Source organism: Haematobia irritans, chromosome 1, assembly GCF_050003625.1.
Source record: "Haematobia irritans isolate KBUSLIRL chromosome 1, ASM5000362v1, whole genome shotgun sequence".
Classification (NCBI taxonomy): Eukaryota; Metazoa; Arthropoda; class Insecta; order Diptera; family Muscidae; genus Haematobia; species Haematobia irritans.
The window spans coordinates 158,948,948-158,963,682 of record NC_134397.1 but is presented as its reverse complement, the minus strand read 5'-3'; the positions used below and the strand labels follow the sequence as shown (position 1 = coordinate 158,963,682).

At 33.0% G+C, this 14,735-nt stretch overlaps 1 protein-coding gene across 4 annotated transcripts in view; it reads right to left on the bottom strand.

Moving 5' to 3' along the window:
* Positions 1-2,978: 2,978 nt before the first annotated feature.
* dco (discs overgrown casein kinase 1) overlaps positions 2,979-14,735 on the bottom strand; it is a 34,759-nt gene continuing 23,002 nt past the window's right edge. For all 4 annotated transcript variants that reach the window (XM_075292043.1, XM_075292040.1, XM_075292041.1 and 1 more), the window contains exons 2-3: positions 9,715-9,906; positions 2,979-9,642 (exon numbers count right to left, since the gene is read on the bottom strand). In XM_075292043.1, the coding sequence (XP_075148158.1) occupies positions 8,193-9,518 (1,326 nt within the window). In that variant the 5' untranslated portion in view covers positions 9,519-9,642; positions 9,715-9,906 and the 3' untranslated portion in view covers positions 2,979-8,192. The remainder of the gene's footprint in view (positions 9,643-9,714; positions 9,907-14,735) is intronic.

Below are 14,735 nucleotides of genomic sequence, written 5' to 3'. Positions count from 1 at the left end.
ATGCATTAAAAATCATAAAAAACTGAAATAAAAATGAATCGGGAAAATATCACAAAATTTTTAAATTCATCTTATAATAAAGAAACTAACTTACAATTTAGAAGACAATGTTAAGAAATAAAATTATATATTGCCATCGGCAACTGCTACCACAAAGCAAAGTCTTAACTGGGTTTTCAAATTCTGGGGGGGGGCTTAAAATGTTTCTGGGGGTCTAAGCCCCCTCCCCAGAGGCCTTCCTACGCTTATGCTGCTGCTTATAAGGCAATTAACCTATTTTGAACTACGCATTGCCAAAGTGGGTAGAACAAGCGACACAGCAATATTCTGAGAATTGAGACCATATTCATGTGGAGACCAATATCCCTTCTGTGCAAAGACATAGCTAAAGTTTTTTAGATTTCGCTTTATTTATGCCCATCAAATTGAAAACGATCGGGGACAATATTTAACATAAGTGTTGAAAAAACACCTTTTGTGAAGAAGATTAGAATCCATATTCGTGCTATACTAACCCAGATCTCGTATTTCTTAAGCGTTAAATAGATGCAGCTCGCTTATGAATGAGTCCGAACACGAAATTTTACCAGCATTACTGAGAGCGCTGCAAAACTTTTTGTTCGGTTCGGTTGAAATTGGGATTGAAAAATCAACGTATATGACAAATAAAGACTAGATCCTATGCTATAGCAACACAGATTTCGTTACTCACTCGCTTAGTTACTGGCTATTATAAAAAAAAAAAAAAAAAAACAAAATGTTTGCTTATATTAGGTTAGGTGTCCGAACCGTGTTACACATTGCAGTTAGATAAGCATTGAAACACTCAGCAATGTTACCAGCATTACAACACTGCAATAATGTTCGGTTGATATTGGGATGGAACCCGAGACCCTTTGTATGCAAGACATAGGCTAATTTGAGGGATATTACACAAACTTAACCTGGAAGGATTAGAACAGTCACGAAGAGGAATATAAAAAGAGCTTGAGGCACCGTAATGGATAAATATGGTCTAAGTGGACACTAACCAATATTCCAATATGCGAATATCCGTTTGAAAGGTTTTATCCATAATACACGAATTGTATTATAAAATTTTGTAGTTAATGAAAAAGTAGAAGTAGAATCAGGAGCGATTCTACTTATTTTGATTTCCACCCTAGTGATTTCGCAACCCAGCCGATTACAGAAAAGTACAAAAAGACCCTGGTATTCAGGACACCAAACAGCCCCCATATAAACCGATCCCCAGATTTTACTTCTTCAGCCTCCTCGAATAGCAAATTTTATTCGATCCGGTTGAAATTTGATACGTGATGTCAATATATGGCCTCTAGCCAACATGCAAAAATTGATGCATATCGGTCCATAGTTATATACAACCGATCCTCAGATTTTATATCTTGGGCTTAGGTTAGGTTAGGTTATGTGGCAGCCCGATGTATCAGGCTCACTTAGACTATTCAGTCCATTGTGATACCATACTGGTGAACTTCTCTCTTATCACTGAGTGCTGCCCGATTCCATGTTAAGCTCAATGACAAGGGACCTCCTTTTTATAGCCGAGTCCGAACGGCGTTCCACATTCCAGTGAAACCACTTAGAGAAGCTTTGAAACCCTTAGAAATGTCACCAGCATTACTGAGGTGGGATAATCCACCGCTGAAAAACTTTTTGGTGTTCGGTCGTAGCAGGAATCGAACCCACGACCTTGTGTATGCAAGGCGGGCATGCTAACCATTGCACCACGGTGGCTCCCTTGGGCTTGGAAAATAAAATTTTATCCGATGCGGTTGGAATTTGGTACGTGAGTCAATATATGGCCTCTAACCACCATGCAAAAATTGATGCACATCGGTCCATAGTTATATACAGCTCCCAAATATAAACCATTCCCTAAAGTGGACTTCTGGAGCCTCTTAAAATTTCATCCGGTCCGATTGAAATTTAGTTTTCTAATTACCATGCGAAAACTGATTGTGCGTGACAGACTTTATATCTTAGCAAACAATGATTTTTCAGGAGCCCCTCTGCAGTACTAACAGATTTTTCTACTGTGTCTACTAACAAATTTCTTTTGGTGTATAGATAAAACTTACCACAAATTAATATACTTTTATATATCACTGTAAATAGGTGGAATGAAAACAAAAATGCGGATATTTTTTTTTCGATATTTATGTAGGCAGGGGAAATTTTTATTAAGATCCATCAGATCAATAACTTAAAAGAGTAGAATTTTATGAATAAAAATATTTTTTGTTTTTCGATCGCATTTCATATTTTTATAACTACACATAGTTTTTGTTTTTTAAATTGTTTTTCTTTTATTGTTTTTTTTTTTTTTTTAATTTTTGTTTATTTTGTAGTTTTGTTTTATATGTTGGCATTAAAACTATACATATTTGTTTAATGGTTTGCATAATTTTCTTTTTTAAAAAGATCCTATTTTAGTAGATAAAGAAACTTTTAAAGAAACTTAAAAAATAATGAGTTCATTCCTATGTACGTGTGTTTATGATGTATTTATGTATAAAAAATTTACAAAGTATGCAAAGAGCTAAATGATATCAACTTAAAAGCAATATGCAGCAAAAAAAAAACGAATAAAACTAATTTTTGTTGAATTTTTCTTTTTGTAGTTTAAGGTTAAAACGATTAAGGGAGGGATATAGGGAGAGGAGGCTTAAAACAGGCATTTTATAATATAGTTTTTATTAGTTTTTATTATTCCACGTTTTTTGTTTCACTTGTTGTTTTATTATTTTTAATTATTTTATTAAGTCTATATAAGTTAAATATACTTTTTGTTATATATTTTCCTCTCTTTTTTGGATTATTTAATATATAAGCTTTTTATATAAAGAAACTATATTTAATATTTTGAATATTTAATTTTTTTCCTTATGATTTTTTTACGCTAACTATAAGATACTTGTGTTTGACTTAAGCTAATTGTTTTTGTCTGTATTTAATTTTTTTTTTTTTGTTTTCATTTAATTTCAGTTATCATGGTTTGTTTAATGGTTTTCTTTTATTTGTTTTTATAGTAAATTTGTGAGTTGTTGCATTTCTACATATATATTTTTTTCTCTCTTTGTTTCTTTGCAAATATTGCATATAAATTTAGTTTTGTTTTTTTTTTTTTTTTCTCTTATGTGTTGCCTTTTAGAGTTAATGTTAAATTGTTTTATTCTGTTTTTTGTAATATACCCACAAACTTAAATAAAAAATCATTGGGAAAATAAGGTAGAACATTGGGCCGAAACAGCGATTCGAAATGCTTTGTACAAGATTAAAACCCTATAAAAAAAATCTATTGATAAAATGCTTTGATTTTTAATAGCCATTTGACTTTGAACATTTAAAATGAATATTTTTATATTACAAAAAATATCACACAGAATCTAAAGATGTCTAATGTCCAAATGAATGAATCTTTATAATTGAATTAGTACAAACAAATGTTTTGTCTATTCAAAGCGAAATATTGGTATAAAAAGGGTTTATTTAGAAATTCTCTTTGTCTATACTGTTGATAAACGTCCTATCATTAAGCTAGCCTTTTTTCTAAACCGAAGAAATATTGTTGGAACATTGCGAACAGTTTGGTTTAAAACTAGGTGGCCTTTGCTGGTAGGGATTGGAAAATGTAGTACCCTAGCAATTTTCTTATTTCCATATTTTCTTCTATCTTTATTGTTTTCTTGGGAAATAGTTTTCTTTGGCAGTAAATGAAGAAAAGTAGCACACCACAATTTTATGGAAATTCAACACTCATTTTAATGAAAATTTAGCTGTTTTGTTACAACTGCATCACTTTTTTCTCTAAAACGATTATATTATTTTTTGTTTGTTCAATGTATTCGGTTTTTTGGCCAAAGTTTCCCATTTTACAAGATATCGCGATTATAAAAAAAATTGGGAACAATTTGGACTAAGATTGTATGTTCTTGGGTTAGGGAACCAAAACTGGTCTCTTCATCCAAATATCCTTCTAAGTGTGGCATATATAAGGAAAGTCATATAATTGGATTTGATACTACTAAATATTGTCTATTCAAATTCTCCATCTAACGAAACTATCCAAAAATAAATCGCTATAGTCGAAAAAAAATGTAATTTTCAGTTCAGACCTAAATTTTTCCAGTAGCTATGGTTTAGAATAACTAAACGCAGAATTCAATATTCTGCCGAAAAATGTTTCATCACCTTACATACAAAGACATTTTATAAATATGGGTAGAATTTCTGAGATAATGAACACTGAGAAGAAATATTTTCAGTGTGTAGATGTTTGTCTGGGCTTGAACCGCATACCGCAAAGGAAAATATATAAATTTAGACTCCAAATATTTTGTTGTTTTAAATGGAGGATTTGGTTCGAAATTTGAAAAGAAATCTAATAAAACTTCCTATTAATTTCGGGAAAGAATACTGTAAAGCATTCGTTAGGGCTTGTTACAAATTTTACTATATCAATACTTCCGAAAATATGACTGAATATTCCAAAGATGGGTCATGAGGGTCACATATAGCAATAAATCTAGTTAGAAATTTGAAGATGAAAGACCCCCCCCACACACACACACAAATAATGTGAATATAATCGTTACGGTTCGTATGGGGGTAACACTTTAAATGCATTATTGTGAAATAGTCCAGGAAGCCTTACAAAATAGTCAAGGGCGAACAGCTCCATTTGATGATTTCCTTTTTATTGCAGTTTTGTTAATTAAAAAAAAGACCTCAAGGAACTTTCACAGCGAAATTTTTGATAAAATCTCTAAAATTTGAAATAGTTTCGTATTACTTATAAATGATCCAAATCTGTGGTTTAAACTATTATGGTATTCAGTTCGTTAAGATTCTTGTAAAATTATTTGGATTAATTTTGGCTTTACGAAATAACTCCCACATATTTAGAGACTTTTAGATCAAACTTCTAAAGATAGCATTATGTTCTCACTCGAATTATCTGAGCGTAAAAGATTGGATTTATTGGAAATTTCGTTAAGATCTTTATATTTACCAGAAAAAGTAAATTTATATATACCAGATTAAATGAATTATATGTGTTAAATGGAATTGTTTTTTAATTGCTGGGAAAACTTTACTTGGATTTAATTAATCTTTTTTTAGTTGAAATTCAAGCAACAATTTAAGGTCCAATTAATTGGAACTTTCCTAATTGGAATTTATTTCGTTAATTTTTTTTTCATATAGCTTGAACATCTATATACATATAACGTAAAAGTGGGAAAAAATTGGCTCTATGTAAAACTCCCAATGTAGCAAATTTGATTAAATTGTGAAAATGGAACCTTCGGCTTATTTTCTTATATAAGAACGAAAAATAAATAAAATTGGACTGAACAGAGTTTGCTTCTGTCATTAGTTTTCACTTTTACTATATATACTTTTGTCTATAAAATAAGCAATTATTGTGAAAATGTCAAATGAAACTTAGAAAATTTTATAATATTAAAAATAAAATATTATTAAATTATGGAAATGTCCTTGTTTTTTTTTAACATACGAAGATTTATTTCTTGTGAATATAAAGCCGAAACTAATATTTTTTATTAAAAATTTAATTGCATTGAAAATTATTTTTTTTTTTTGTAAAAATAGAATATTATTACATGTTTTTTACATATGGAAATCTTGTGAATATAAAGCCGAAACTAATTTTTTATTAAAAATATTCTATTACATTGAAAATGTATTTTTTTTTTGTAAAATATTGTTTTATTTTTGATATTTTTGTCTACCTTTTCAAGGCTTTACTTGTTTTTTTTTTTTTTTTTTTAACAATAGGATTTATTGAAGTTATTTAAGGACCTACTGCATTTGAAGTTTTTTCCATAGAGACTTGCTATATGTATAGTGTTAGTAGAATGATCATACTCCTCAATGATATTGAAAATATGGCAAACTTTTTTTGTTTGGGAAGATTACGACTTTCATTACATTTGATAACCATAAAAAACTTACATCATGTGTAAAGGATTTTATGCGAAATTAACTGGGTCTCTGCTATTCGTAGGGTTTCTAATTTTACAAAAATCTTAAAATTCCTAAAGCGATATAGTATTTTTTTGTTGGTTTATATATACAATGAATTCTTATTTGGGATCAGTAGTTTAACCCCATTTAGGTGAATTTTAGACATATTTTGGCATATATTCACAAACCATTTTCTGATGGTGTTTTATTTGGGTAAACTCGAAATATTTCTTTGTTCAAAGCATTAATAACATTTTCATATCAATCCAGAAAGGTTGTTGTATTCCCCCTTTTTTAGCTGTGGCACAATGTTTTAGAAAAAATACAGAAAGAAATATTTTGGAAATTATTTCAAATTAGTTTGGGGTTCTTTTCGTCTATTTGTATATAGTGTGACTTTTTGAATACAAAATAATATAATGTGTTTTAGTTTTTATTATTTTGATTTTTTCCTTGCTTGATTTTTTTCCTCTCTGCTCTATAAACTAGGATGTTTGTTTTATTTTCATTTATATATTATCCTTATGTTTACAGATTTGTATGAATATATATATTGTATAGTTTTTTTTTAGTTCCCTTTTTTTTGTTAATAAAGTCGCATATTATTAAACAAAAAGACAATTTGTTTATTCTCTAGTAAAATGCTAAACACAAAAGAGATTAATTAAAAAATAAATTCTATAGTTACACAAATAATTTTGAATAATTAATCAAAATCCATTTTTATAGCCCCAGGGAGGAATATGCAGAAATAATTATTTTCTTTAAACGAGGGAGGGATAGAGGTGGTTTTATTTATACACATGGATGTTTAGTAGCTCTTCCTCCACTGGCATAAAAAAAACTTTGTTTTAGGAATTTTTTTATTAATATTTTTAAACGACAAAAAAATTGAAAGGAATTTTCTCCGACAGTCTGAATCATTGTTATATCTTTTAAAAAGTTTGTGCCAATGTTCTGTTTTGTTTTTCTTCGAGTTACATCAAATGCTCTTCCTTTGCCTTTAGCATAAGGATGAGGGAAAATATTTATGATCGATTGCTAAATTGATATTTTTTCATTTAGTTTAGTTTAGAGAATATTTATACATACATTTCTATATATAAAGTGATTGAGATTGATACAGTGTGTTTTTTTTTGGGGGTTATATGTGTTTTGTTTTCTATCGGATAACTTCATTTATTTGTATAAAATTACAATAAGCATATAATTAATAATTAATTAATTAATGGATATTATAGTTTCGTTTTATTTCTGTTCATTTCAAATTAAAGCCTTTATACATTTATGAATTTCGGGAGAAAAAAAAAACAGTATGTGTGTTCGAACCCAAATTTTTTGTAGCTGCTTATATGGGAAAAAAAAATTAAACTACTCTTGCTATAGTTTTCACACTTCTATTGTATGTGTGGGGGGTAGGTAGTCTGATAACAACACACCCTAAAAAGGGAGTTGGCGTCAATTGCTATTATAGAAGCAAGTTTTGTTAAATTTCCTCAACAATTAATTATTTCGTTTGGAATTCTTTTGCATTTACATTACATAGAGAAAAAAATGTAACAAAAAGTAACTAACTGCATTTTCCATATTGTATAATTTAACATAAAAAATCTCTTATTTCTCTTTCAGACAATGGATGAACATTTTTGTTATTTTTTTTTCGTATGAAATGATTTTTTTTTGTTTTCTTCCTTATTTTTTTCGATTCATTTCTCTCTCTTTTTCTTTTCTTTATAATTCTAAGAAAAAAGAAAAAGACTTATAATTGCGTTTTGTTAATAATGAAATTAATAGAAACATCTAAAAATATACAAGGTTCTACAAACTAGATGTATGGGGGGATAGGTAGGTGGTAAGGGTTGGGGTATGGGCGGGGGGTGGTAGGGAAGTTGGAGGCGTGACATACACACTTGCTCATTGCTGACAAACAAACGGACAACATTCGCACACACACACACACACACACGCATATTCATATATACCGACATATGCACACTGCCTCTCATGTGCGTTGGGATTGTGTGCCTTGTGCCGCTTCGCTTTGGATTTGCCCGCCATAAGTCTAAATTTAGCGACGCGCAAGTATAGAAGATAGTAGTAGTAGTACTAGATACTAGATATAAACATAATATAATAGTAGTAGATGATGATAGATTGATAGAAATCTAAAAGATAAGATATTATTTATTATTTCTTATATCGGCAGCTATGCCACCCGGTTGTACAACACCGCCAGGGCGCATGCGAATCGAGGGGCGACGTTCAGGTGTATCGTAGGGAGGACGCGACGAATTTGTGGCTGCCATTGAATCATCCATGGTGAGTCCACCATTGCCACCGCCGCCAACCAGCATTTGGGAGCCTGCACCCATAATGCCACCACCACTACTGCTTACTAATGTTTGGCCGCCAGCACCGCCAGTGCCCATCAATTGTTGTGTAGCTCCGCCACTGCCTCCTACTGTGGCCGCTACAGCACTGCTAATTTGGTTTTGATTGTGCTGATGTTGTTGCTGTGTGGGCTGTTGTTGTGCCTGAGGTCCATTGCCATCTTGGGCCGTTTGTTGGCCACCATTGCCTTCTTGGGCCTGTTGCAAAGCCTGTGGATTTCTTGGGCCTCCAAACTTCAACAGATTCCAATCGAATATATAATCGTATGTGAAGCCCAGACGATGAAACAGATTGCGAAACAGTTTGCGTAGATAACAGTAGTCGGGACGTTGTTCGAAATGCAATTGCCGGCAGTAATTCAAATAGTTTACAAACTCACTAGGGAAGCCTTTACACAGGGACACTATTGTAGTCGATAGTTTCTTTTCGGAAATACGTTCATATTTCTGTCGTTTGTTGGCCGCTTTCAGTCCTTGCCAGGGCAGTGCGCCCAAATTGAAATACATTAATACGTAGCCCAATGACTCGAGATCATCACGCCTTGACTGTTCGATACCTAAATGTGTGTTTATGGATGCATAACGTGCTGTGCCCGTTAGATTCTTGTTTTCCCGATATGCTATGTGTTTCATTGATCTGTTATCACGGAACTTTTTCGCCAGGCCAAAATCGATTATGTACACCAAGTTACCCTTCTTCCCCAAACCCATTAGGAAATTGTCTGGCTTAATGTCTCGATGTATAAAATCACGCGAATGTATGAAATCGATGCGTGATATCATTTGATCGGCCAACAGCAAAACTGTTTTCAGTGTGAAACGACGATTGCAAAAATTGAATAGATCTTCCAATGAGGGGCCCAATAGTTCCATAACCATAACATTGTAATCACCTTCGCTGCCACACCATATTATGCGCGGTATCCCTATACCGCCTCGCATTATTTTGTAAAACTTTGACTCAATGTGTAATTGGGGATGTTTGGTGCGGATACATTCTAATTTAATTGCAACCTCTTCGCCTGTGTTAATTGTTGTGCCCAAGTAGATATCACCAAAGGAACCAGAGCCAATTTTACGTCCAAGACGATATTTATTGCCAACACGTAACTCCATTGTGTTGTCTGTATGTGTGTTTGGGGTGTATGGTGCGGGGGGGAATAGTTATGATGGTGGGATGTTGGGGCTACACGAGCAATGATAATGAGGTGATCAGAGCTTCACCCTGATGGCGGCGTTTCTGTAACAAAAATAAAGAGTGAAAAACAAAGGTCACGTTGAATTGGTAGCTTCACGTTAGTCTTATACTTACACTCTTCTTCTTCTTTTTCTCCTGGCGTCCTATGTTTTATAACAACTTTTTGTTGTTTGTTAATAAATTCTCATACAATATAAACGATGTGGTGCTGACACGCTGGCGGCGGAGCAATGTGGATGCAAGTGTGTAGTGCCTGTTACAATATGCTGTTGTTGTTGTATACACTCCTTTTTCCTATTGATATAACTGCAATGAAAAAAAGAAAACACCTTTTAATGTGAGTTACATGCATTATTCCTGTTGTTGCTAAAGTCCAACATTATTACAAAAGAAAAAAGGAACATTTATCTGATGATGAGATGTTTATTTTTCTTTCAGGAAATGCTTATAATAAATATTTGCCGTTTTTGTTATCCTGAATCAGGTTTAGTTTGCAATTTTAACAAAAATAAATCTAATAAGGGATTTTAAAGTAATGTGCCCGTCTATAGATATGTTTCGTTTCTAATCAAAATTGCTGAATTTTCATAATTGGTTGACGAATATAAACGAATTTGTGAAAGTTTTCCGATTTAGTGTACCTCTAAATATTAATTAATTAATTTAATTTAATTTTTTAATTTATACTATCATTTCTGTGATCGAAGACATTTCAATTAAATTTAATTTGATCAATTAATTTTGTGATTGAATCAGAAACACTTTTTCTTGTGCGAAAGCATGGACAAATTCACCGTGGAGCCACCGTGGTACAATGGTTAGCATGTCCTCACTCCTGATATCTGCTATAACGGGCCGCTGCCTGATAGGCGATTTTGCAAAAACTATTGGCGCGAGGTATAATGACTTTTGTATGAGCTGTCATGATGCGGAGGAAAAATAATAAATTAAACACCTCTTGTGTGAGTGTCCTGCATTTTGTGTAAAGCGCAAGCAACTTTTAGGAGCATATAGCTTCAGATTACTGGCGGATCTGGAAAACGTTAACTTAAGCAGTCTGCTAATGTTTTTGGAACAATCTGGTTGGTTCAGCGAAGAAAAATAATCGAGAAGATTCAGCGGTTAAAACTAGAAGTGCCCATATGTAATAGGTACTTTTAGTTAATGTGGTATCACAATGGACTGAATAGTCTAAGTGAGCCTGAATCTTAATCGGGCTGCCACTTTAACCTAACCTAAACTAACCTAGCATGTCCGCCTTGCATTCACAAGGTCGTGGGTTCGATTCCTGCTTCGACCTAACACCAAAAAGTTTTTCAGCGGTGGATTATCCCACCACAGTAATGCTGGTGACATTTCTGAGTGTTTCAAAGCTTCTCTAAGTGGTTCCACTGCACTATGGAACGTCGTTCGGTCTCATCACAATGGACTGAATAGCCTAAGTGAGCCTGATACATCAGGCTGCCACCTAACCTAACCTATGGACAACTTCACACCATACTCGCCACACCTAAACTACCTATATATTGTGAATTTCAGGCAAATCGGATAAACTTTGAGATGTCTACCGATACGTACCATCTTCGGCACACTTGTTTATAGAGTTAAATACCTCCATATCTTGAATTTCAAGCAATTCTGATAAAAATTCGGACGCCTAGAAGCTTAAAGGGTCAAATCGGGAGATTGCTCTATGTGAGGGTTACACAAAAATATGAACCGATGCACACCATATTCGGAACTAAATACCTCTAGATTTCCAGTTTCAGGCAAATCGGATAAAACCAAGAAGTCAAATTAGGTGATCAGGATATATGGGCTCTAAACCGAAACATGAACCGAATTCCACCATATTCGCCACGCTTATTTATACACCCAAAATACCTCTAGATTTTCAATTTTAGCCAAATCGGATAAAAATTGCGGTGTTTTAAGTGCAGTTGGCTGGGTTTATTTTGAGCGTGCTTCCTCTTTTTATACCCTGCGCCACACTGTGGAACAGGGTATTATAAGTTAGTGCATATGTTTGTAACACCCAGAAGGAGACGAGATTGTCTATCTCATGGTGTCTTTGGCAATAATGCTCTGGGTGGGTCCCTGAGTCGATATAACCATGTCCGTCTGTCTGTCTGTCTGTGAACACATTTTTGTGATCAAAGTCTAGCTCGCAATTTAAGTCCAATCGCCTTCAAATTTGGCACATGTTCCTAATTTGGGTCAGAATAGAACCCTATTGATTTTGGAAGAAATCGGTTCAGATTTAGATATAGCTCCCATTTATATCTTTCGCCCGATATGCACTAATATGGACCCAGCAGCCAGAGTTTTATACCGATTTGCTTGAAATTTTGTACAAACATAACACTTAGTCGTATAGTCAAGTGTGCAAAATTTTATTGAAATCGCTACACATTTAGATATATCTCCCATATATATCTTTCGCCCGATATGGACTTATATGGCCCCAGAAGCCAGATTTGTGGCCGAATTTGGTCTAAATTTTGCACTAGGAGTACAATTAGTAGTATAGTCAAGTGTGCAAAATTTGATTGAAATCGGTTCAGATTTAGATATAGTTCCCATATATATCTTTCGCCCGATATGGACTAATATGGTCCTAAACGCCAGAGTTTTGGCCCAAAAAATCGGTTCAGATTTAGTACAAACATAATACTTAGTCGTATAGTCAAGTGTGCAAAATTTGATTGAAATCGGTTCAGATTTAGATATAGCTCACATATATATGTTTTTCTGATTTCGAAAAAATGGTCAAAATACCAACATTTTCCTTGTTAAATCGCCACTGCTTAGTCGAAAAAAAAAGACTCTAATTTTCCTAAACTTCTAATACATATATGTCGAGCGATAAATCATAAATAAACTTTTGCGAAGTTCCCTTAAAATTGCTTCAGATTTAAATGTTTCCCATATTTTTTTACTAAAATAGTGTTCCACCCTAGTGCATTATTTGATAGACTTGTAGAAGTCTATCAAATTCTGTCCAGATCGTTCTGTCCCCAACACATTTGACGGATGTGATATGGTATCGAAAATTTAGATCTACAAAGTGGTGCAGGGTATAATATAGTCGGCCCCGCCCGACTTTAGACTTTCCTTACTTGTTTTTCATTCGTTTTGTTTTGTTATTGTTGGTTTCTTTCTTTAATCATTGTTGTTGTTTTTGATTTCAGCTTAAAACCACTGCACTCAAATCGAAGATTTGATGGTGGCAAAGGAAAAGAGAAATGTTTGTATGAATTTATTTAGGCATACGCCGGCTATCATAAACCTTTTCTCGGAAGGTTCAAGTGTGGTTCACCTTGGGTTTATTGAACTGCCTGAATTTATTCTGATAATTGGTTGATAGTTTTGCTGCAAGTAGAGGATGCTGATGAGGAATGTGGTAATTCCGAAACGTGCGTCCATCCAACCATCTTGCAGTCTATAGGGCTTTGCCCAAATAAATTTGAGAAACATTATTTTCCTCTGTTGGTTGAGCTACACTTGTAGTTTAGTCAATGCATGGTTTTAAACTGAAATCAAAAACAACAACAATTATTAAAGAATGAAACCAACAATAACAAAACAAAACGAATGAAAAAAGAGGAAGCACGCTCTAAATAAACCCAGCCAACTGCACTCAAACCGATGATTTGATGGTGGCAAAGGAAAAGAGAAATGTTTGTATGAATTTATTTCAGCATACGCCGGCTATCATAAACCTTTTTTCGGAACGTTCATGTGTGGTTCACCTTGGGTTTATTGGATGCTGATGAGGAATGTGGTAAATCAGTCTATAGGGCTTTGCCCAAATAAATTTGACAAACATTATTTTCCTCTGTTGTTTAAGCTACACTTGTAGTTTAGTCAATGCATGGTTTTGAGCTGAAATCAAAAACAACAACAAATTTTATTTCTATAGAAAATTTTGTCCAAATTTTATTTCTATAGAAAATGTTGTCAAAATTTCATTTCTTTAAAGAAATTTTGTCAATATTCCAATTCTATAGAAAATTATGCCAAAATTTTATTTCTATAGGAAATTTTGTCAAGCTTTTATTTCTATAGAAACTAATCGCAAAATTTTATTTCTACAAAATTTTTGCATAATTTTGTATCTATACAAATTTTTTTTAAAGCTTATTTCTATAGAAATGTTTGTCAAATTTTTATTTCTACAGAAAATTTTGAAAAAAGTTTGAACAAATACCGATTTGACGAAAATGGACCACAATCAAAAAAAACAAGTATATAAAGCAGTAAATTCGGCCGGGCCGAATCTTAAATACCCACCACCATGAATCAAATATAATAGTTTACTTTGAAAACTCTTCGTCGTAGTACGTTACTTGATAATATATAGAATTGTAGGGGGTTTGATGAGAAATCTTCTCCCAAGCAAGTCAATGAAGACCAGATCAGATTCTGGATTTATGAGAACCAATTTTGTTTGAGTTTTAGAGAATTATAAACATATCGTGTATTTTTTCCGCCATTATTTAAACAAATACGATGAGTTAAATCTGGAAAATTCTACTTCTAGTTTCAAGCAATTTTCATGACCATGAAAGAAGTGTTTTTTTTTGAGAAACGTAATTTTAGACAAGCAAAGTTTTTTTTTTTTTTTTTTTTTTGACACAAATTTTTGAGACAATCGTTGAATAAACGAAAATACTTTATACGAAAAGGAAATTTCGTTTGTCTAGAATTTCATTATAGATTACTAATTTCCAGCAAATCGTATAAAAACTACAGATTCTAGAAGCCCAAGAAATAAAGCCGGGAGATCGATCTATATTGGGGCTATACCAAAACATGGACCGATAGGCATCATTTGCTACTCACATATGTGTGATCTTAAAATACCTCCAGATTTTCAATTTCAAACAAATCGGCTAAAAAATATAGTCTCTAGACGCCCAAGAAGTAAAAATCGAGAGATCAGTCTATATGGGGGTTATACCAAAAAATGGACCTCGATATACCTCAATTTCGGCACACTTATTAGTGGTCTAAAAATACATCTCGATTTCGAATTTCAGGCAAATCGGGTAATAAATAAAGTTTATAGAAGCTCAAGAATTTCAGGCAAATCGGATGGTAAATATAGTTTTTAGAAGCCCAAGAAGCAAAAT